The following is a 25,011-nucleotide window of genomic DNA, read 5'->3' on the forward strand; positions in this document are numbered from 1 at the left end:
TGTCAAAATGCATATTAAAATCGCCAAGTACCGTAAAGTTGGAAGAGGACATGGCAGCTTCAGCCGCTTGCGAGGATAGTGAGGAATGAAAATGGTTCAAAGGGCCTGGGGGGCGATACACGAGTATCCCTGTTAGGCTGTCGTTGGGGGTGAATTTGAGACAGAACGAAATGCTTTCACAGTCTCAATGGGGTCGGGCGTACAGTGACACTGGTATAGCGACTTATGGATGACTGCAAGACCTCCTCCTTTTCCCACGGGTGCGGTCCCTGCGAGTGATCTGGTAGCCAGGGGGGAGGGCTTGAATTACGTCTGGATCGCATTCAGGGTCTAGCCAGGTCTCAGTTAGTAAGACGGCGTCCGGATTCCGCTCGTCAATTAACAGGAAGATTTCTGTGCTGTGCTTGGGCAGAGACCTGCAGTTAAGGAGGAGTAGAGTGAAGTTTTGCTGGCCCGGTCTGTATCGGGCGTGGTTGAGTCTAGTGGCGCAATATTGTCAGGAGATGGGAAGATCCAGGGGGTGGTGGCGGTGTTGGCAGTAAGCCTCCTTGGGGGGTTTAAGTTTAAGGAGGGCGGTGTTGCTATAGTGAATTCTTAGAGGGGGACCAGGGGGGGAGGCCCCTAGCCCCTGTCGGCCGCGGACGGGCGAAGACGGGCTTGCCTTTGGCGTGCCTTCGGCGCGCTGACGGCGCACCCGCTGCGCGCGTCCGCTGCACGTCCGGGGGAGGCACATGATTTAAGTGAGGAGAGGGGGCGTGGCCTCACGGGCCGTGGGCGTGGCCTGTGGGCTTCAGCAGAATGGCGGCGAAGAAAATCTCCAGCCCGCGGCAGCGTTAAGATCGGCTGCGCGGGGAATTATGAAGTGAGTAGGAGGGGGGGCGAGTCCTCAAGAGGGAAGTGCAGCAAGTAAAAACAACAGTTTTAATCACAATTAAGTTTTTAAAAATAGCGTGCTCCCGGCTTCCGCCTCAGGAGTATAATGCCTCTAGATGCGGGCTCTGGCGGCGACTCGCCTTAAGTAGTGCTTCAGGGGGGCGTGGCCTCACGGGCCGTGGGCGTGGCCTGTGGGCTTCAGCAGAATGGCGGCGAAGAAAATCTCCAGCCCGCGGCAGCGTTAAGATCGGCTGCGCGGGGAATTATGAAGTGAGTAGGAGGGGGGGCGAGTGCTCAAGGGGGAAGTGCAGCAAGTAAAAACAACAGTTTTAATCACAATTAAGTTTTTAAAAATAGCGTGCTCCCGGCTTCCGCCTCAGGAGTATAACGCCTCTAGATGCGGGCTCTGGCGGCGACTCGCCTTAAGTAGTGCTTCAGGGGGGCGTCGTCTCACGGGCCATGGGCGTGGCCTGTGGGCTTCAGCAGAATGGCGCCGAAGAAAATCTCGAGCCCGCGGCAGCGTTAAGATCAGCTGCGCGGGGAATTATGAAGTGAGTAGGAGGGGGGCGAGTGCTCAAGGGGGAAGTGCAGCAAGTAAAAACAACAGTTTTAATCACAATTAAGTTTTTAAAAATAGTGTGCTCCCGGCTTCCGCCTCAGGAGTATAATGCCTCTAGATGGTACAACAGAACACACAAGCAGAGCAATAACACTGTTTGACGCCCAGGCTGCCACGGGGGGGGGAGGGGGGCGGGAGATGGCCATGATCCTGCTCGACGCAGAGAAAGCCTTTGACTGTGTTGTTTGGAGCTTTCTTTGGGGTATTCTGGCCGAGAGAGGCTTTGGTGAGAAAGTTATTAGAGCTCGTAAAGCCATGTATTCAGATCCGGCAGCAAGAGTGATGGTTATTAGCGAGAAAGCGGACAAGATTGACATCAAGAGAGGCACGCGCCAGGGCTGTCCTTGCTCCCCCATTCTCTTTTCCCTTTATATAGATCCTCTCATCCAGGAAATATTAGACTGCCCTAGGATAACCCCTGTGATTTTTAATGGTTATGAGAATAAAATATTTGCTTATGCCGATGACCTGGCGGTTATCACCACCAACCCACAGCAGGCGCTCCCTGTTCTGGCTCAGATGGCGAAGATCTTTGGCTGTGGTTCAGGGTACTTATTAAACGAATCCAAGACGCAGATAATCTGTTCAAAAAATATTGTTAAATCTGATTCTAGATTCGTGGATTCTGCTATCTATCTAGGGGTAAAAATTAATGCTTCAGTTGATTGAATTGTGGAAGAAAATTATACTCCCCTCATTAAGTCTATAGAATCTGAACTAAAAAGAATAGATGTACTGCATCTTTCGCTGGTAGGGAGGGTCAATGCACTAAAAATGCTAATGTTTCCCAGGGTGCTGTATTTGTTTAGGGCCATATCCCTATTTATTGATGAAAAAATAATGCAAAGTCTGGAGTCCATATTTATAAGATTCATCTGGCAGTATGGCACGGTCAGGCGGTCTACCAGCCTCATGTCACTACCCAGGGAAAGGGGGGGGGGTGGCACTTCCGAATTTGAGACTCTACCATTGGTCTTGCCTCCTGATCCAAATGTCTATTTTCTTCCATTCTGAGGTGGACCCTGGGGTGGAGAATATTCGTTGACAGAGCCCTCCCCCGATTTTTGAGATGCTGTTGGGGGGGAAGGCAACTGGTCTTCTGTTGTGTGAAGTTGAAAGGAGATATTATAAAAAGGGCAGATTTAAGACTCTTTATGGGGCCTGGCTGGTTTGGAAATCTATCCTTACATTTTTTTAATGCCCAAAGCTAAACTCTTATATACATCTCTGTAACTCTAGCCTCTGTCCTCAGCTGAGAGCAGACAGGAACCTTCAAGTGTGGAAGCGATTGGGAGTTAAGACACTTGGGGATATTATGGAGGGAGATCAGATAGTGGGGTTTAATGTCTTACAAAGTAGGTTTGGTATGCCAGCCGACCACTGGCTTTTGTATGGCCAGATAGCTCGGACCCTGAAGGCCCTAAGACCAAAGCTTTCACCCCCGTTGGATCTCCCCGTAGTCGAGGTTCTAGCAAGAGGGTGTAAGAAGATTAAAGTGGTGTATAATCTCCTTCTTTTGGGGCTGCAAGACGATATGGAGAAGACTGAAAGTAATTGGGCTACAAAACTGGGGAATCCCGATGTTGATCTGGATTTGGCCATATGCCTGAATAAAAAGTTATTTTGGGCCTCTAATTTTCGGGCCCAGCACTACAAAACGGTTTATAACCTTTATTATACTCCGGCAAAATTGTTTGCCTGGGGTGTAAGGGAAGATGATAGGTGCCATAGATGTAATGTTGGCCAAGCGGATATTCTACATATGTTCTTCCACTGTAATCAGCTGGGCCCACTGAGGGATGATATAATGAAATTTTGGGAGGGGCTGCTAGGTCATAAGATCTATCTATCCCCTACCCAGATGTCACTGGGTACGGATTCTAAGCTGAATTTGGGGAAGGATGAGGAAGCCCTAGTCTTTATGTCAGTTGCTGTGCTACAGATTTTAATTTCGGCGGGTTGGAAAGATTCTACGGCTCCCTCTTTCCAGATGTGGCTCTCTAGATTATTGGGTATACACAATATTGAGTCCATCCTTTATGAATTGAAGGGTGTAAATAAACGTGAGATGGGAAGACGCTTCTGGGCCCCCATCACAAACTGGAGGGAAGCAAGATTGTGATCTGGGAGGTAGTATCACAATGTTATGGATCTGAATGTTTTTGTTGGGCTCACCAGCGGTAACTGTTTCTGCTTCTATCACTATGCTTTTATTATTATTGTGCATATATTCTCCGATTGTTTTTACTAACCCTGTGTATATTGGTCTTAATTTTTTAGCTGGGCGTTCGCCCAGGTTTTTGTATTTGTGCTAAATGAATTGCTATGTCCTTTTATTGCATCTTAACCCCAATAAAAAAAAAAATTATTAAAAAAAAGAGTTGTCTCGTGTTCCTGGTAACCCGGGGGCAGGTAGTCTGTCCTCATTTCCCCCTTTGACTCTGTCCGGTTATGAGATCTTGAGCTCTAAAATTAAATCTGGCTCTCCAGCCAGTGGCATAACACAGGCCCCCGCAACCTCCGCAGTGCGGGGGGGCCCCGCGCTCCTGGGGGCCCCGGCCGGGCCCCCCTCCTCACTCACGTCAAAGAATATACACTAAGTGTGTGTGGCTCTAAAATGCTAAAATGTTGCGCAGCGCGGGCCCCGGGCCGGCCGGGGGGCCCCTGCGACACAGAAGTGCGACTTTTGAAATGGGGGGGGGGGCGCGGCCCCCGCCGGGCCCCTGCGAGTGTTTGAAAATGGTGCGGCGGCCGGGGCGGGGGCCCCGGCCGAGACAGTGTGGGACAGTGCAGTGGGACTGGGGACTGGAGCAGCAGAGTCTTCAAATGCGGGGCCCCGGCCAGCGGGCGGGCCGTCCCGAGTCTGAAATGGTGCTGTGCATTGTGCACCGTGTGCGGGGCCCCGAGAGAGCAACAACTGAAGTCCGGGGGGGTGGGGGGGCGGCCGCAGTGTGAGTGTGTCTGAGTGAGTGAGTGTGGCAATGCACCAATGCAATGCATTTATTACTTGTCCACAGTCTTGACCGTTGACCCGCCACTCCACTGCCTGGTCTCGAATCTATGAAATGGCGGCTGGCGGAGAGGGACAGAGTAGACTTTCCTTCAGTTTCACTTTCCATTCCTGGTTCGGCCGCCGCGTATGCGCGTGCCGTGTGGGGGGCGGGCTGCTGGTGTGTGGTGACCCAATGCCAGGCATCCGGCCCCGGGCCCAGGGGTGCAACACTGTCGGGCGGCCCAATAAGCACTAAGGTCAGGTGTGACTGAGGTGTGGCCAGGGCCAGGGGCGCGCACTCACGTCGCATAGCCATAGTGTGATGTGAATAAGTGAAAGTGAAGACAGAGAGAACTGAACAACGAAGTCGAACTTCGAAGACAAAAAGCGGAAAGCCAGGCCCGCCCGACCGCCCGCCCACGCTCAGCCTCAGGACTCACTCGAGTGTGTGTGTGTGATGTGACTGACTACCCTCAAGTCTCCGAACCGGCGAACTCAGAAGTAAGTCCGTCACCGGGGCTGCTGCTACCGCAGCCAGGCAGCCTCCAGGCTCCAGGGGTCCTCTTGCCATCACCTCCGAATTGCACTGACTGTACAAGTCAAGAAAATGATTAATACTTTTGATATGATGAGGGCAGGCAATACAAGATGTTTGTACTGTAACTTGACTGGAAAACATGTTTTAGCCAAATGTATTGTAGGCAGGGACTGGACGGAACCGTTTTCCCCGAGGCTCCGGAAACTAGGGTGCGTGTGTGTATGCAGTATGGGAGAGTCCATAGGAAAGAAACCCCAGGCAAAATGCAATTGGTGTTTACTGAATGTTGTGGGCACTGGGCAGGCTACGGTACATACCACGGGCTACGTGGTCTGGAACTGAGGATGAATTGAATTCCATGATATAGACGTTAAAAGAAAGAATCTTCAGTCTTCTAATCTATCTGTATTAATTACATGAACAGCACTTTGGCGACGTATTCGTGCGCAGAGGAAGGCCATTCACAAAGCTTAACTGGTCTTCTTTCATTTATTTCTGCATTTGGTTGTTAAAATGTTACAAATTGAGTGAAATCTTGGTGCAGACAGTATAACTATGTTTACAAATTACAAAACAATGATGCAATACTACCAAAATATCTGCCGTATCATGCCGCATAATTTGGCTTTTCTCGCAACACAATTTAGTCATCCATGCCGAACAATTGGGAGCTCCACTGCCGCTTAAATCCAGTGCCCCTGTCCTAGATGCAAGGCAGAGGCCGCTGCTCATTCACAGTACATAGCAAGCACATCATGCATGGCAGCAGAGCTGCGCAGCGCAGCGCGTACTAACACTCCAAGTAGATGAGGCGAGGAAGGATCATTTCTGCTTAAGCTGCCTTTAGTGCGAACTCGGAGATAGCCAGGGCTTTAAGTGGGCCGTCGCCGAGTCCTGCCTGTGCTCAGCTCCGGCGGTAGTTCTAAAAAGCTGATGCTGAGACTGTCCCTAATGGGCTCTTTATTTTTGTCCACTCTCATGGTGAAAAAAATATTATCTGTGCAGCGGGCAGCGGCACCACCCTTCAAAGAGACTCCTTTAGTTCTTTCACAGTCTAATCATTTCAAAATGGAAGCGTTTTCGATTCTGTATATGGCAAACCCATAGTTGATGCTACTTTTATATTATGCAACTAACAACCATTTGCAAAGCCAATAGTCCTGGTCTGTTGTATGTGAAATGTTACTTCTTGTATTGTATTATATATCCGGATGCAATGATAGAAACAGCAAATTACCAGTCGGGCGGCACACTATGCTAAGCACAGGTTTTTAGCTTGGGTGTTTTTAAGCCACGCCATTAAATACATTAGCCACGCACCTTCGAGGCACCCCCCCCCCCCAGTTTTTTCATCCCACTTAAAGCCCTGTTACAGGCAATTTACATTTTGCTGCGTGTTGCACAAAATTACATCCTGCCTATAGCCTTTCCTTTCACACTCGTACTCCTGAAAACTGTCACATAAATCACTTAACTTTTCTTTCTCTTACTACAAAGTGATAGGAGTTTGTAAACACCAATCCCCATGTTATTCCTGCAACTATACTGCTGATCCCCTTTCCCTCTGGTGCCTTTTTCTGTGACAGTGCGTTGATGCTTATTGGTTTTATGCGCTTTATAAATTCAGATTGAAATGTTAAAAAAATATAAACAACAGTTTGTTAGAAGACCAGGCCTGACATTTGACCTCTATCTTTGAAGCGCAGCAAATGTGACCAGGTGAATTCAGAATTTAAAGGGTTCTTTATTTATTGCTTGGACTTTTATGACCCACAAAAAATCGGTCTGCAACCCACTAGTGGGTCATAACCCACTGCTTGAGAAACACTTTTCTAGGACTTGATGTGGAAGCAACTATTTTCAAACGAAGAAGTGCAATTTTCACACCGATTAGTTTGCAAACAAGCGTGCAATTTGCAATGTGACCTATGTACTAATAAGTCACATCCAGGCAGGTTGTACGGTCATAGGGGGTCTCAAAATGACCTGCATCATGTGAAGAAGATTAATTAAGCAGGTTGCAGTAGTGACCCTTGTGACTGGCGGCTAACGCAGGGATGAATGCCTGAAAGGGACAGCAGATCTCTGTCACTGCATATGCAGGGCAAAGTGGAACATGGTGGGCCGCGCCGCTGGGGAGGCATGGTGGGCCGCGCCGCGGGGGTGGGGGCCCCCTCCATGTGCTTTGCAGGGGGGCCCCCTCAAGTTTCGTTACGCCACTGTCTCCGGCGGATCCTCTGTCACCTGCCCTTCATCGCCAACTATGCCCCTCCATCTCTTCGATATGTCTTGAGTTGATCAATCTATCCTTGAGCACAGCGTCTGTCCCCCGGGCATGGAAACACGCCAAAGTGGTCCCATTATTAAAAAAGCCTTCCCTGGACCCGAGCGACTCCGGGAACTACCGTCCAATCTCCCAGCTCCCATTCTTGGCTAAGCTGTTGGAATCCCATGTGAACTCCGTCTTGGCAGGATTCCTCGAGCAGAATGCCATCCTTGACGTAACGCAGCATGGCTTTCGCCACGGCACAGCACTGAGTCTGCTTTACACACTGTGTTGGAGAGCATTCGTCGGAGTCTGGACATTGGGGACTCTGCGTCGCTGGTCCTCTTGGACCTAAGTGCCGCATTCGATACGATCTCCCACGACACCCTTCTAAGGCGTCTCAGGGCAGTGGGACTGGGAGACTCGGCATTGGCCTGGCTGCTGTCTTTTCTTGAGGACAGGTCTTTCCAGGTTCTGCTCCCTCCATATTATTCTTGCGAGGCGGCTCTACATCGGGGAGTCCCGCAGGGCTCCATTTTGAGTCCCTTGTTGTTCAACTTGTATGTTGGACCCTTGGCTGAGGTTGCAAAGAGCAGAGGACTATCCCTGGTGTCCTACACCGACGACACCCAATTGGTGCTGGCTTTCTCTAAGAAGTGCGACAACACACTGGTCAAGTTTAAGGACGACCTACTGGCAATCTCGGACTGGATGGCGGCTAACTGTTTACAGCTGAATGCCAGCAAGTCTGAGATCCTCCTCTTTGGCAGGGATCGCGAGCTGTGGTCCGACCAATGTTGGCCGGATCGCCTTTAGCCCGCCCCTTGTCCCAAGGAGGCAGTGAAGAACCTGGGCGTATGGTTTGATAGTAACTTGCTCTTTGAAAAACAATCTAAGGCTGTTGCAGGGACTTGCTTTGGACTTCTACGAGGCCTTAGACCACTGCTCGGGTTCTTTCCTCCCAAGGTGCGCCAGACCATCATCCAGGCGTCCATTATATGCAGATTGGACTATGCCAACTGTCTTTATCTGGGCGCCAACAAGGTTAGCATCAAACGCCTCCAGAGGGCCTAGAACGCGGCTGCGCGGCTTCTAGTTGCTCTGCCAAGATCGCATTCGGTCGCTCATGTGCTCCTGAGGCTACATTGGCTGCCAGTCGAACGTCGCATTGAGTTTAAAACATTGTGTTATTCCCACAAGATTCTGGCACGACAGGCCCCAATGGGGCTACTCCACCTTCTAGAGCGTTATGCACTGAGCCGTCCACTGCGTTCTGCTGACCTTGCCTTGGTCAGTGTTCCACGCATCCGGAGAGCGAGGGCCGGTGGTCGTTCCTTTGGCTACCTGCCCGCGAAACTCTGGAACTCACTCCCTTTTCCCATGAGGGTTACTTCGAACCATCTGGCTTTTTGCAAGGCCTTGAAAACCTGGCTTTTCCCTTGTAAGTAGCTTATCTGTGGGTTTTCTACTACTGGCTCTGGTCCGTGGGGGTTCTGATAGCGCTGGGACGCCTCGTCGCTGGGGCAGCCATGCGCTTTACAAATCCGAAATAAATTTTTTAAAAAATAGTGAAAAGTAGGAAGTAGTAGGTGATGTTTGCATACACTCTTGTATGCACGCTTGTTACTGTATGAAGGAGTCTTACTGGAGCTGGTGTTTATCAGACTCTACTATTTATGCTCATTGATTTGAGAAGAGTTGTGAGTAGAGTTAAGGCTCGTCTGAACACCCTACTATGCCACCCATCATCTGAGATAGTGCTCTGAAAGAAGAGCCCAGTCCCTACCCACACCCTACTATGCGCACTGCCATCTGAGAGAGAGGTCTGAAACAAGAGCTCTGCCCCTCCCCACAACCCACTATGCACACCCATCATTACAGAGAGAGGTGTCAGCAGAGAGGCCAGTCCCTCCACACACCCTACTGCGCACACCCGTCATCTGAAAGAGAGGTCTGAAAGGAGAGGGTAGTCCCTCCTCACGCCCTTGGATTCACACCAGTCAACTGAGAGAGAGGGCTGAAAGGAGAGGGTAGTCCCTACTTACACCCTTGTATTCACACCAGTCAGCTGAGAGAGAGGTCTGAAAGGAAAGGCCAGTCTTTCTCCATACCATCCTAAGCACATCCATCATTACAGAGAAAGGTCTCACCAGAGAGCCCAGCCCCTCCCCACATCCTACTACGCACACCTATCATTCCAGAGAGATATCTCAGAGGCAAGCAGCTCATCTCATTCGCTTCAGCAATTGAACAAACCTCCAGTTGCAATTCACTTATTTTTAGGCCACTAATGCAGGAATGTTCCTAGTAGTGCCATTTAATACAGGATGTCTCTGTTAATCAATGTGTGTTCTAGGCACAAAGATTTGAAGACATTTCTCTGTTCAATGAGTAACTAGTGCAGTGAAGCCAAACGAAATGTGACCCTTTCTAGACGAATTGGAAAAGTCATTAGTTTCTGGCTGTGCCCAAATGAGAAAACATATGCAGTTTCAAATCAATTTTGATGCCAAGATTTTTTACACAAGTGACACTGGTGGGCGAGTGGCATAAAAATGAGACCAAGCGGATAGGGCCACAGTGAGGCGTGGATGAATGAAAGCAATATCTCAGTGTTATCACCATTGGATGCTAGCAGATAGTGCTACAATCAAATGTCACTCACTGATGTAGAGTAGTGAGAGTTGTTAATGCAGAAGCTGAGACCTTTACAGATTCTAAACATAATTTGTGTTTAACTCTCATGCATAAAAAATGTACCAAAAAGATTGGATAATATGCGGTAGAGGGGCAACAGGATGGGTGAAAATGAGCAAAAACCAAATTGAACCCTGAGGCACACGGCAAGCCAGATGATAAATTTATGAAGTCTAGGCGGGTAATGTTACATATTGAGGAGCATATTATCAAGGGTGGCGATAGGGAATTTTTGCCGCTTTAGCAGTCGTTTTCGGCCGCTAAGCGACGATAATTCTATCACCCTATTAGCAAGCTGTCGCTAACAGCAGTTAGCGACAGCTTTTAGGTGATAGCGAGCGGTTTGGGGCCCGCTTTGCATGTTAGCGATATTTATCGCTAATGACATGCAAAGTGGGCGTACCCAAACTGTTAGCGACTGAAAACAGTCGCTAACATTGCTATCGCCTATTAGCAAGGCAGGCGTAGCGATGGAAATATTTGCGCTAAGCGCAAATATCTCCAAATACTAACACCTACCCAGACCAGTTCTTAGCCATGTTATTCAATGGGAGGTGGATAACATGGCTAAGAGCATTTCGTCGCTAATGCGTGAATATCGCTGTATTCTCAGCGATATTCACGCATTTCGCCGCTATCGCCGGAAAATGTATCGCTTTGGAGATAAAAGTTGCTAATAGCACGTTATCTCAGCGATAAATTCCGGCGATGCGCAGCGATAAAAAAATCTTCGCTAAACCTATTTAACGATAAATATCGCTACTTGTTGGTAATATGCCCCTGAGTTCTTTAACTTAGTATGTCCTGAAACCAGCCAACAGCAGTACCCTGGATGTTGAGATTACTGAGTCCAGAAAGTAGAAAGGTTTGATCCATGGTGTGAAATACAGCAGAGTGGTTCAAAAGTATCAATCAGTCGCTTGACCCTCATCCATCATCAACATCATCAAACATCACCGTATCAGTACTGCATTCTGGGCGAAATCCTATAGGCATTGGTTGGGTGAAGAATGTTGTTTTCTCTACAAGTAGACCCCGCTGGTTTAACACTGATCTCACTAGTTTAAATGCTTAAGGTGGGCAGGAGATTACAAAGAAGATCTGCATTCAATGTAGATTTCTTCAATAAGGTGACCAAAAATGTTGATTTTAATTGCAGCAGGACATCCCAATTGTGAGTGAGGAGTTATTTATATATATATATTGCATCAGAGCCCATATTTTGCATTAGGACTTCATAGAGCCCAGGCAGCAGAATGTCCTAAATGAGCCTGAGGGTCTGCTATTGTGTGTAATCTAAAAAATATATTTAGCCCTCTTTATGAATTTGCTGGAATACAGCAGGGTATTGATACCATTACCCAAAAGAGTGGTCTTTAACACGCATGGTAAATACCTCCTATTAAGGCTTTTTGAAAGGAAAATGGAGCATGAATTGGAATCAGTTTTAAACACACAGAATTCCACATTTTGCCATTTTCTTGGCCTTTTCCCCTGATAAATTGATTCTGATTTAACCTACCAGAATGCATATGAGGAAACTGTGAGGCAGCAGCGGCCGGTGCAGGTAAGTGCGGTGGGGTGGGGCAGGGTGGGGCACTGGAGGGGGGATGTCGACAAACGACAGAATAGGAGTTATTTATGTATTTAATTTGCCTTAGTCCGTTATCTGTTAACACGGGCGGGGGGGCCGCGTGGCGCGCCCATGCTGGTGACGGAACCGCTCCGTCACCAGCCTCGGTTGAGCTGTGCTCATGACGGAGCGGTTCCGTCATGGCCCCGCCCGCTCAATAGAACAGGCGCGTCGGGCGGGCCATGACGGAACCGCTCCGTCATCAGCACAGCGCCACCGCAGCTGATGACGGAGCGGTTCCATCATCAGCACGGAAGTGGTTAATATCCCCTGCTCCGCTCCACTACTGCACAGGCCTGGGAAAGGGTATTACTCAATCTTTTCTAGCAGAAGCGTCCGGTGTTGTGGAGGAGTGATTGTGGGGGAGGGATGGGGTTATGGGACAAAATTTAAAAAAATACTTAATTTAAAAAAGAAACTACCTGAAGCTGGCCTCATCGAGTTCTTCTGCTCCTCTCCTCCTCGCAATCCCAGGCTCCCAGACTCCACTGCAGCCAATCCTGAAGCTGCTCTCATGCAATGAGAGCAGCCTCAGGATTGGTCTGAACACTCGGAATTTGCATTGGCAGGGAGACCGGGAGCCTGTTCTTGCTCTCTCCCACCCAGCAATGCAGCTGGGGTTGGAGAGCGCTTCACTGCACATGGCATGATGCTTTGGCCAGCCTGAGATGGCTGGACAAACTGTCATGAGCAGTGAAAGCAGTGTACCTACCACTCCCCTCAGTGACTGTCACCCCAGGCCCCACCTCCAAGACTCGTCAGGAAAGGAAAAATAAAAACGATAATAACATGTTTCCTGTTGTTTTATTTTTCCTTTCTTGACGTTTTGAGGTAGGGAGGATGCTCCCCCGCCATGGCGGAGGAGCTGCCTCTGCTTTCTAGAAAGATTTATTGGAAAGTTGTTGCTCCTGGATTCTTTGATCCAGGTACTGCATCAGATATGATATTGTTCCAGAAGCCATGAAATGCACCATTGCTCCAGGGATCAAGTGTATCTCTCTGGAAAAACAGAGCTTGGCACCTGATCTAGGTGCAACGAGCAATGACGCTGTGGACTATGCAATAAGGACATTGTCGACTGTGCAACAAGGCACTGCTCCGCCACTCACCAAGTTGATAAGACTGGCTGTTGCACACATCCACCTCCCAGTAGAAAAGGCCTCCCTTGATGCTGACGTCCGCCATCACCTGAGGCTTCGGAGGAAGCTTCTGAGCAACCAGGTCACCTTCCAAGAGAGATGGCAGTGATGCGGACACTGAGCGGCTGAATGTCGCTTCATCTCTGGATTTTCTCCGCAGGCTGCAGGTCGACAGAGCTTGGCCGGTATAGATCACCTGGAGACCGGAGGGTGAGATGGTCAGCAGTGGATGGGCAGTGGAGGAATCCAGTCTGAAACTCAGTCCTACAGAAATAAGGCAGAATATGGACATGATCACCCACTGTCTTAAATTTTCAGTTCCAAAGTCTTTCACTGCTGCTTTTAATACTCCATTTTTTTGCCTCACCAGCTTTAGTCCTTTTCTCACCTGCATGGCAGACATTTAACTCCCTTCCTCAAAGTGGAAGGATACAAAGATTGCTCCTACTGCGTCAATGCCCATCAATGTTGACCTGCAGCACAAACTGCAATTCAGCTGCTAGAACCCATACATAAGCCATCAAGTGCATCTCATTCTACCTTAAATACACCGGGGCATATTTACAAGGCCATTGCGCCACAGGTTTTAACAACGTTCCTGTGAGGCAATGCCCAGCTCCATATTTACAAGGTGTGGGCGTAACAGCCATTGCTTTTGTCGCTGTCCCAGATTTACAAGAAGGTCTAAATCTAAGGCAACGCCAAAAACTAACGCCATGCAAGAGCAGGCGTTAGAATGGTCAAAAAAGGAGAAATACTTTTATTTCTTCTTGTTTATGCTTTTTCTTTGTGGCGGCATTTTACTATTTACTCTGTATATAGTTTTCTCCCTGTGAGTAATTTATTTGCATATTTATTCTGGGGCTCTCTTAACTTTGGCTGGTTTTGCTCTTCGGAAAATCAGGTTGCTCTGAGAAACACGCTAGGCATGTAAAGTAATTTTTAATCAAACAGAAGATCCATTCAACTTGACCATAGAAAATCAGTCAGGACAAAACAGCCTGATCACAGAAGGTGTTGGATAGTAAATTACACTATTACCTATCCTAGAGCGCCCCCCAGAGCAATTCGTTCTAATGACTTTCGTTGAAAAACCTGCGTTGTAAAGGCACTGCGTGGTAAAAGTTGCGTCGTAAAGGATGTTTTCCGCTATTTATTGCACAGCTCTGAATGCCAATCCCTCCACAAACTTCTGTATGCACTGGGGTGGAATTTAAACCCCAGCTCACAGTCACACTTTTAATGGCAAGTGAACCCACTGCTTATTTTTGTATCAGTGGTTTTACGGTTTGGGCAGCAGCAGTCATTTTTGGGTAGCAGGATTTATTTTTCATCAGAGTTTGACCAAGATCGAGAAAGGCAGACAATTTAGAAGGAAGTGGGGGAGAGAAAGATAGGGAAACTGACAAAGATAAAAAGCAGGGATGAATAAGAACCTGCAAGAGCATGATAAAGAGACAGCGAGTGTAGGGTGGTGGAAGAATGAGGCGTGAGGTAGTATCAAAATTAGACAGCCTTGGTATTCAGCAACCCCAAAATTAGGCAGTCCCGCTGAGGTCTCCTAGGAAACATTTTGGGCACGACACGTATTTTTTACAAGCTAACGATTAAAACCAAAATGGCCTCACTGTCAATGTTATTTACGTCCACAGTAAACAGAATAATGGGAGGTTGGCACAGTATCTGACATTGCTTTACTGTTTTGGCAAATTCTCAACTATAGGTGCTCAACCCCAGTATTTTGGCGAAACCCTTTTTTTTAGATGTCCTGGGCCCTCGAAGAGATGGGCAATGTCCTTCAACAGGTTTTCAACGTCTGCTGTATGGCACCCCAACGGGTGCCCGATCCTTCCTTTGTGATGTGGAAGCCTACATGCTTGGTGGTACTTTGTTAGTCACTTCCTCTTCTATGACTCCTGCCAGCAGAAATGGATATGGATATATGCTGGTCTGTGTGGGCCTGAGGGCTGGTCTTGTCTGAGGGATAAGAACTGTTTAGGTCCATTACGTGGCCGAAGCTTCGGCGTCCATAAAGACCTGACGGCCTTCCTCCAACCCACACAGCCCATCAGAGGTGTCCTCACTTTCCCACCTCGCTGTTCAGCTCAGGAGATCCTATACACCTCATCACCCTCACTGTCATCCACTTCTGTCTCTCTTCTTGTGCTATCTGTTAGCTCTTCAGGCAGGTCCTCTGTGAGAGTGAGGGCCATATTATCAAGAACGGGCGTAACATTATGGCCGCTTTAGCCCAGGTTTGATGTCCTTCCCACCAGAACCATGGCCCTGCGTTTTCTGAGCGTTGGGTACCCATGCTAAAGGTGGAAGCCATTGACTCTGGGTTGTCCATAGTACCACAGTTTTAGTGTCTAGAGCACGGGAGCCAGAGATCATTTACTGCCAAAGAACTTCAGTGGGCTCCAAGATCTCCAGAGTATTTTCAATCCCCTCCCTTAGCAAAACGATCCCATAAACACGATTGTGCAACGGAGTTTCGAGGCTAGGGATATCGAAATACCGTAATAACGTGGACAGAATATAGAGGAACAAAATATCAAAAGGTAGGTGCATATAGAGGAAGTATGGATTTATTATTCTGAACTCCACTTTTATGCACCTTGAAGAATATATATTTTCAAGGTACATATATGAGGAATTAGGTATAAAAAATCTATAGTTAATTAACTTTCAATACCTTGTCCTGTGATATTGTGTTCACACTATTTGGTGCCATTGGACTCCTACCTCAATATTCTCTGGCACACCTACAGAGACTAAGATAAACTTCACTATATTACCAATGCATGTAAATACTAGGGACTGTGTTTGGGTCTTCCATAAAAAAGGAGCTTGAAAAGTTTGTTCTTGTATAGACATCTGAGATTTTACCGTTCAACCTCTTGCAAATGTAAATGAAGAACGGGGTACTTTTTAAAGATCACAGCTCTGACTGAACATATAGTGTGATGTTAATTAGACCACAAGAGCAAATGAGTCTGACCCTTAGTGGAAAAATTCCCCTTAGTCTCGTTTTACTTATCTTTAATTGCAGGATATGTATGGTCCCCAAAATCATCTGCCCCTGCTTTCAACACTTGTGGAGGGGCAGAGGAGTAATGGGTCATACATTACATTGGCCTCACCTCCCAAAGCTAAAAAATAATCAACCTGCTCTCCTGCCCCCCACCCGCCCACCACCACTACACTCTGGGCCCGATTCACAAAGGTAAAGTGAGACGAAAGTCTATCTTCATGACAAGACCAAAAGTCTAACTTTTGGTCGCAGTTAAACTTAAGGCCAAAATTTAGGTTTAACTGAAAAAAAGATCTAACTTTGCTACTCGTAAAAGCCCTTTGTGAATACCAAAAGTGGTAAAGTTAGACTTTCGTCTCAGTTTACGAATGTGAATCGGGCCCAATGTGCTGTCCCTCTCCCTCCTCAGCTGAAGGTTTGCTCTCTGCTCTGCAGCGCTACAAGTGCAGTCTCTCTGATAGCTGCCTGGAGTTCCTTAAAAATGTAACAGCATTGGAAAACAGCTTTTGTTACCCTCTCTTGTGCATCATAGCAGTAAATTACCAGGTCCAGAATCTGATAATTCAGGCTAAAGGCTCTCACTCAAAGACATGCATAACAATAACACTCATTGAGCGTTGTTACTTTGTGTCAAACTGTGTCAAAATGGAAGTTGCAATGCCTCGTCACCTTCAGTAAGGCAAGACGGCTCAACGACCATACCCTTTAGCGAGACTAGAGTTAAATAGTAATCCTTGGCATCTAGTGACAGTGCTACAGTACTCAAGGAGCAGGGCGTCATTGGTAAACAAAGCTCACTAATCACAGGTCAGCCCGTAATCACTCTCCTGGCCAGCACCTCAGGGACTGTGACATCACTGTATCAAATAACGTATTGGAAATGGCCAGTGACCCTATTAGAGTTGTGTAGGGGTCTTTAGGGGGTAACAGTCTCCCATTCACAATACTTATATTACTGATTTTATTATTATTATTATTAGTAGTAGTAGTAGTAGTAGTAGTAGTAGTAGTAGTAGTAGTAGTAGTAGTAGAAATAGCAGTATTCCTAATATTATTGTTGCTTGTAATAGAAATAACTGTAGCAATAGTAGCGTACTATTTTTATTATTATTAATATTATTATTTTTATTATTACCAATATTATTAGTAATAATAATAATACTATTTAATAATTATAATATTAATAATAATAATAACAAGAAGGGGGGAAAAAAGAAAAAGAAGAAGAAATATAATATTAAACCCTTAACCACGGCGGCAATTCCGCCGCAGTGCGGGGCATTCCATTGAGTGGACAGGCACGTGTCGGCCAACGGACATGCGCAGCACTAAGGAGGTAGTGCTCGCGACGGCCATTGTCTGACAGGAGCAGCGAAGGGGTTAATATTAGTAATACCAATAATAATAATAATACACGATTTCCTCATCCGAAAGATAAAACTTTCTAGCATTTCGGATTTGAACATCTAGGATTTTGTGTATTCATATAAAAACAAGGGGTTAATTAGTGCTGGCTATAAGTGCTTCAGTACCTATAAAAGTAGTGATTGCAATAAACTCACGGAAAATGGAGCAGAATGTTGGATGGTAATATTACTCCTGCAATGATTAACACATCGTTGCGCAACATCCATAATGCTGTTTCTTCGTCTAGTTTAAGACTTCAACAATTCAGAACGACATGCCTGCTTTATTATACTCCCGAAAGAGTATCTAAGTGGGCTGTGAACCCCTCATATAAAGACCGGACTAAATGCCCCAAGTGTGCGCTAGCAGTGGCGGATTTTGGACACATGTTGTTCTTGTGCCCTATGTTAGCAGAATTCTGGGGAGCCGTGGACAAGATAATTAAACAAAAACTGACTTGCACTCTCCCGCTCACAGCTTCTTCAGTTTTACTCGATATAAACACCACTAACACCTCCCAAAAGGCTATAATTACTATTATGCTATCCTGCGCTAAACTCACAATTGCCCGCGCCTTGATATCTCAAAATCCCCCGCTAATCATGGAATGGTAGTCTTTGCTTAATGAAATACGGATCACTGACATAATATCGACGTCACAAATATCGAGATACACAAATATCGAGTGAAAAATATCGAGTGACAAAATATCGACTCCCTATCTACAAACAGGTAAGTACCAAAATATCGACTCCAAAATATCGACTTACAAAAATATAGACTGTCAAAATATCGATTTTTTTAAATGTCTTAAAATTAAGTTAAAACTAATATAGTAATAAATATATTTAATATAAACTTAGAAATAATTATTTTAAAATTTTAATTTTAATAAATTATTTCTATAATTAAAAAAATTATATCACCAAAAATAATACATATATATATATTTATATATATATATATATATATATATATATATATATATATATATATATAAACATATTATTAAATAAACATATATAACATTTTTAGCGTAGCATAGAAAATAGTTAAAATTTATTGTAACAACTATAGTGAGTTCAACATTAGCAAAAGTGTTGGATAGCGTAGAGGTAAAATTTACTATTCCCACTCCAGTGGGTGCAACAGTAGGGAAAGCGCTGGATAGCGTAGAGGTTAAAATTACTATTCCCACTCCAGGGATGTATGACGTTACAACGCATACTTTTACAACACCTACCATTACATCAAAACTTTTACAACACAAAAACTTTTACAACTCATACATTTACAACGCAAGATTTTACAACGCATATACCTTTACAACGCATACCATTACAACGTAAGTATTGGTAAGTATATAATATTTTTTTAAATATAAATTAATTTAAAATATTATAATATAATTTAATTTAATTTATTTGTATTTAATTAATGTAATTTAAATGTAATTTTACTTTATTTTTACAAAGTACCCCTGTACCCCAAAAACCATAAACTGACCCTGAACCCTAAAAATACCCCTTCACCCAAAAACTGAAAACTGACACTGAACCCTAAAAATACCCCTTTACCCAAAAACTGAAAACTGACCCTGAACCCTAAAAATACCCCTTTACCCCAAAAACTGAAAACTGACCCTGAACCCTAAAAATACCCCTTTACCCAAAAACTGAAAACTGACCCTGAACCCTAAAAATACCCCTTTACCCCAGAAACTGAAAACTGACCCTGAACCCTAAAAATACCCCTTTACCCAAAAACTGAAAACTGACCCTGAACCCTAAATATACCCCTTTACCCCAAAAACTGAAAACTGACCCTGAACCCTAAAAATACCCCTTTACCCAAAAACTGAAAACTGACCCTGAACCCTACAAATACCCCTTTACCCAAAAACTGAAAACTGACCCTGAATCCTAAAAACACCCCTTTACCAACTGAAAACTGACCCTGAACCCTAAAAATACCCCTTAACCCAAAAACTGAAAACTGACCCTGAACCCTAAAAATACCCCTTTGCCCAAAAACAGAAAACTGACCCTGAACCCTAAAAATACCCCTTTACCAACTGAAAACTGACCCTGAACCCTAAAAATACCCCTTAACCCAAAAACTGAAAACTGACCCTGAACCCTAAAAATACCCCTTTACCCCAAAACTGAAAACTGACCCTGAACCCTAAAAATACCCCTTTACCCCAGAAACTGAAAACTGACCCTGAACCCTAAAAATACCCCTTTACCCAAAAACTGAAAACTGACCATGAACTCTAAAAATACCCCTTTACCCAAAAACTGAAAACTGACCCTGAACCCTAAAAATACCCCTTTACCCAAAAACTGAAAACTGACCCAGAACCCTAAAAATAGCCCTTTACCCAAAAACCCAAACATATAACATTTTAAAAATAATTATATACTTAGCAATACTTACGTTGTAATGGTATGCGTTGTAAAGGTATCTGCGTTGTAAAAACATGCTTTGTAAATGTATGCGTTGTAAAAGTTTTTGCGTTGTAAAAGTTTCATTGTAATGGTAGTGCATAGTAAAAGTTGCGTTGTAAACGTTGCATACCCACTCCAGTGGGTGCAACAGTAGGGAAAGTGTTGTATAGCGTAGGGGTTAAAATTACTATTCCAACTTCAGAGAGTGCAATAATAGGGAAAGTAAATACTTCACAAATAGATATAAATAACATAAATAGTAATACCAATTACAAATAAATAAAATATTTTACTTGTGTATAAAAATATTAAATATTTATTTATAAATACAAAATAAAATTATTTAATTATAAAAATTGCCTACTCATAATAATTAATTACCTATTAACAATAAATTAATTTACAATTTCAAAATTAAGAAATTAATTTTAATTACCAATTATATTTGATTTAATTACCTATTAAAAATTAATTAACAATTAATTCAAAATAAATACCAATAATTTAAATGACATATTTAATTAATGAGAATTAAATTATTTCCCACCCTAGTCCCCTATAAACCCACAACCCGCTACAGAAAATAAATGAATGAAATTAACATATTTATCAATTAATCAATTAAAATTATTTACCAATCATATTTTTTTTAATTACCAATTATTATTTAATTAACAATGTATTCCAAATAATTAAGAATAAATAAATTAACATATTTAATTAATTATAATTTAATTACTTCCCACCCTATTCCCCTATAAACCCACAACCCGCTACAGAAAATAATTTAATAAAATTAACATATTTATCAATTAATCAATTATAATTAATTACCAATTATATTTTAATTAATTACCAATTAATACATAATTAACAATTAATTATAAATAAATATCAATAAATAATTTAAAACATTTAATTATTTATAATTAAATTACTTCCCACCCTATTCCCCTATAAACCCACAACCCGCTACAGAAAATAAATTACTAAAATTAAAATATTTATCAATTAATCAATTATAATTAATTACCAATTATATTTTAATTAATTACCAATTAATAAATAATTCACAATTAATTATAAATAAATATCAATAAATAATTTAAAAAATGTAATTAATTATAATTAAATTACTTCCCACCCTATTCCCCTATAAACCCACAACCCGCTACAGAAAATAAATTACTAAAATTAAAATATTTATCAATTAATCAATTATAATTAATTACCAATTATATTTTAATTATTTACCAATTAATAATTAATTAACAATTAATTCTAAATAAATAGCAATAAATAAATTAACATATATAATTAAATTACTTCCCACCCTATTCCCCTATAAACCCACAACCCGCTACAGACTTATATTACACAAAAAAATAAAAATTATTATTAACTTACCTTAAATTCGATATTTTTGTTGGCTATATTATGTCTAGTCGATATTATGTCCATTCTATATTTTTGATTCGATACTATGTCCATTCTATTCGATATTAATTTTCTCTAGTCGATATTTTTGTTGTCTATATTATGTCTAGTCGATATTATGTCCATTCTATATTTTTTACTCGATATTCTGTCCAGTCGAAATAAAAGACTCGATATTATGACTGCACACCATGAAATACACGGTATGGAATCCTCACTAGCTAGACTTAGGGGCACTAAATCACTAATGAGGTTTGATAAGATCTGGGGATCTTTAAGCATTTGACGGTTGTCTGTTTTCCCGGATTTAGCTTTCTTGTCTTGTTCCTGTTCCCGGTCTCCTTTTTTTCTTACTTTTTTTTTATTTTATTTTTTTCTTCTGCCTATGTTTACCTGCAACGTCACTTGTTATATATATCCACTGTGTATATTGTGATGGAATTATTTTGATATTGTTATCTATGTAACCTTCATTCAGGTATCGCTGTTCTATCTTTGTTTATTGTATGATTTTTTTTTTGCACTTATTTCTTTCTGAGTTGCAATAAAAAAAATTTTTTTTTAAAGTAATACCAATAACACCAATAATGATAATTCCAAAAATAACAACAGCAAAGCATAAAAATAATAATAATACTAATACTAAAACAACTACTGCTACTAATAAATATACACTCAATTGATTCCCATAGTAAACAAATTTGAAGTTGCCCCTTTAGAATTAACTATCATCCCCTCTCCAATTTCCCTGCAAGAGCTATAACTTCTGGGGGGAGTTGAATCTAAGCAACTGTCATTTCTGGGAAACGTCAGACATTTTCCAACTCCACCAAGCTGGTTTTTGACTACGTCACATCACAGAGACGGTCCTCCTGGCTACCGTAGGTGACCCGGAGGTATGGTCGACTCTGGCTTTTGCAGTTTTGCAGATCTATCAGCCGTGATTGACCCTCCCAACCATTAGCTTCTTCTCACTCAACGGGAAGCAGCAGGGTGACCGGCTCACATCTGGCCTGGTAATTCTCGATCATTGTTAAATCTGTAAGATTGTCATCTTATATTTTAGATTCACATCAGGTTACATGTGGGGTTGCATAGGGTTCAGCCTGATCTCCATGAATATTCAAAGTTTATGTTAGCTTTCTAGTAGCCATGACTCCCTCATTTGATTTTCATATTTTTTATTTTTATGTGGATGACACCCAATTTGTACACAGCTTCATGCCTGGGCATCATGCGCACCACATGAGTCCCTGGCTCCGTCAGCTCAAGGAGTAGGTTGGTGACCATTGGTTCAAGGTAAATGAGGACAACATTGAGATTCATCACATTAGTAATCCATTAAAGCCTGCATTGACCAATTTTGGCCCAAGAATTGGACTCTAACCCGTTACCGGTCAGAAATTTGGATGTCAAGCATGATGCTTCTATATCCCTCTCAGGCCAAGTTTCTGCTTCTTTGCCTGGATGCTCTTTTCACCTCCGTAAATTGAGGATTTGTTTTACCTTTCATAGCCATGATGGCAAAAGTACAGCCAACTTAATGTTGATTGGCTGACACCTAGATCACACTTTGTTCTAAGTAGCCTACTATTAAGGACCCTTATATTTTTAAGCTCCTATATGAGACTCTGTGAATGATCTCTGGTACTGTGCCTGCTTTACTTTGTTCGCAAGATCAGATCTTCTTCTGCAGCACTGCTTCATATTCCCAAATTTTGTGAAGTACGAATGGATGGCCAATGGTTTCACGTGTTGGCCTCGACTCTCTGGATTGTTTTTCCTTTGCCCTTTGAGAGTTGTCTCACCTATCATGGGATTACATCAGTCATTGAAGAGCCATATTTTTGCATGGACTTGCCGGGTGGGTATCTTGTAACGCTCTGACTATATACTGCAAGGTCAAGAAATCATCTGGTGTTTGAGAGAGCTTTACAAAAAGCAATGACCATAACATATGAGTAGCTGAATGAGTGAGTGCATACATTTACTTAATACACTAACCTTTAAAGAGACTCAAGCATCAACCACATCTGGTGAGGTGACATCACTTACCCATTAGAGACTGCTCAATCTCATCCTCGGCAATATCCACATCCATCTCCCGGAACCCGTTTCTGAAGCTTCCATCAGAGGGTAGTAGTAGGGAACACTCTTCACCCTGAAAACATAAAACAACACATGTGACCAATAGCAGCAGAGTAATATGTTTCATTTGCAGGTAGATGGGAGTGAACGTACTGGCACCATGTGAGATAATCCTTCTGTTATTGATGGTAAGGCCCTCCGTTGTGTCTTGTTTTGTTATAGGAGACTTGCTGCTAGCCATACTGCAATATTTGTGCTTCTAATTGAGGATGTATGTCGTTACAATGCATGCTTTTTTCACGCATGCCTTTACAATGCAGGTTTTACAACGCAAGTCGTTACAACGACTTGCGTTGGGGGGCGCTGGATAGTGAATAGTTTAATTTACTATTCCAACTCCAGTCCCCGTGGATAGTAGGGAAGGTTTTGGATAGTAAATTAAACTATTCCCTATCCTACAGCGCCCTCCAGCTAACCCTGGGCACAAGACTACGCTCCGCCCACGGAGTGTACGTAGTGTTGCCTACTTTGCATTTTGCAAAGTAGGCGTAGTAGGCAACACTACGCACGCTCCGTGGACGGAGCGTAGTTGCCCGCCACCCGCCTCCCTCCCGCCCTCTTCTACTTAACTAATTTCAGATTAAAAATACTTGGAAAGTAAATTAAAGGCACTTACCTGGTCTGCGGCGTCCCGTTGCTCCCTCTTCTATTTCGCGCCGCGTCTTCCATCCAAATGCGCATGTGCGGCCGCCCGCGCATGTGCATTTCTCGCATGCGCATTTGGATGGAAGACGCAGCGCGAAATAGAAGAGGGAGCCCCAGGACGCCGCGGACCAGGTAAGTGCCTTTATTTTACTTTCAAGTATTTTTAAGCAGAAATTAGGTTTGTAGAAGAGGGTGGAAGGGGGGCGGGCGGCGCGTAGTGGGGCTACGTGAAGTGCGTGGGTGGGCGTAGCTTCATGCCCACTTCACGTAGCTTCGTGTAGCCCCACTACGCATACTACGCCCACCCCTACCTCCAGCGCAAGTCGTTGTAACGACTTGCGTTGTAATTCCTGCGTTGTAAAGGTACTGCGTGGAAAAAGTTTTGTTGTAAAGGATGTTTACCTCAAATTGATGACCAGATTTTATCTTTCATGAAATGTAGAGCAGCAACCAAGTTCGTTGTGCTTTATAGTGCATGGGGGACAAATCCTGCAGAGCCATATCTGCTAAGATTGGCTTGTTGCTGCTGCCGTGCCCTGTGTTGATACTCTATCAAGGCTCATAACACACAAGGGAATATCCGGGTATTTAACAAGGAGCAACTTGGAACCTAGAATGTCAACGAAGTATTCCTTTAATGGGAAGAAATCCCTCACCCACCCGAGGTGGCATGCTTCATCATAGGGATTCTCCTCAGACCATGAGAGCGAATCACAGTGCTGACTACAACTCCCTCTCTAATTGGGAGGAGCTTTTGGGATGTTTTGGTATGGAGTCAGTCAGGTGTGTGGCTAGCGCGGTATAAAGAGTGCTGTGGTGTAACAAAAATAATCTAAGTGACATGATTAAAACTAACTCCAAAACAAACAATAAGCTTTATTGTTGTCTATCTGGGTCAGGATTAAAATAAGAGAATAAGCTGGGCAGCCGTCTATTAATCTTTTCAATTTATTTCATGTGCCCTCACTAGAACCCTCGGGTGAGGTGTTCAGGCATTCATCAGGACCTCAAACAATTATCTTCTGCTTTTAATAAAAAAAACAAAATTTGCGTAAAAAGAAAAGAAAAATACAAAGCCATAAAGAAACTGGTCACCTCAAATTTCATTATTGCGACCCAGGAAAGTCGGGTGT

General features: G+C 43.8%; 1 protein-coding gene across 1 annotated transcript in view; it reads right to left on the reverse strand.

The window, feature by feature from the left end:
- LOC144792002 (uncharacterized) overlaps positions 1-25,011 on the reverse strand; it is a 51,747-nt gene that overhangs the window by 12,880 nt on the left and 13,856 nt on the right. Inside the window, exons 2-3 of the mRNA XM_078666868.1 lie at positions 23,141-23,246; positions 12,728-13,021 (exon numbers count right to left, since the gene is read on the reverse strand). Coding sequence (XP_078522994.1) covers positions 12,728-13,021; positions 23,141-23,246 — 400 coding nt within the window. The remainder of the gene's footprint in view (positions 1-12,727; positions 13,022-23,140; positions 23,247-25,011) is intronic.

Source organism: Lissotriton helveticus, chromosome 11, assembly GCF_964261635.1.
Source record: "Lissotriton helveticus chromosome 11, aLisHel1.1, whole genome shotgun sequence".
NCBI classification, from domain to species: Eukaryota; Metazoa; Chordata; class Amphibia; order Caudata; family Salamandridae; genus Lissotriton; species Lissotriton helveticus.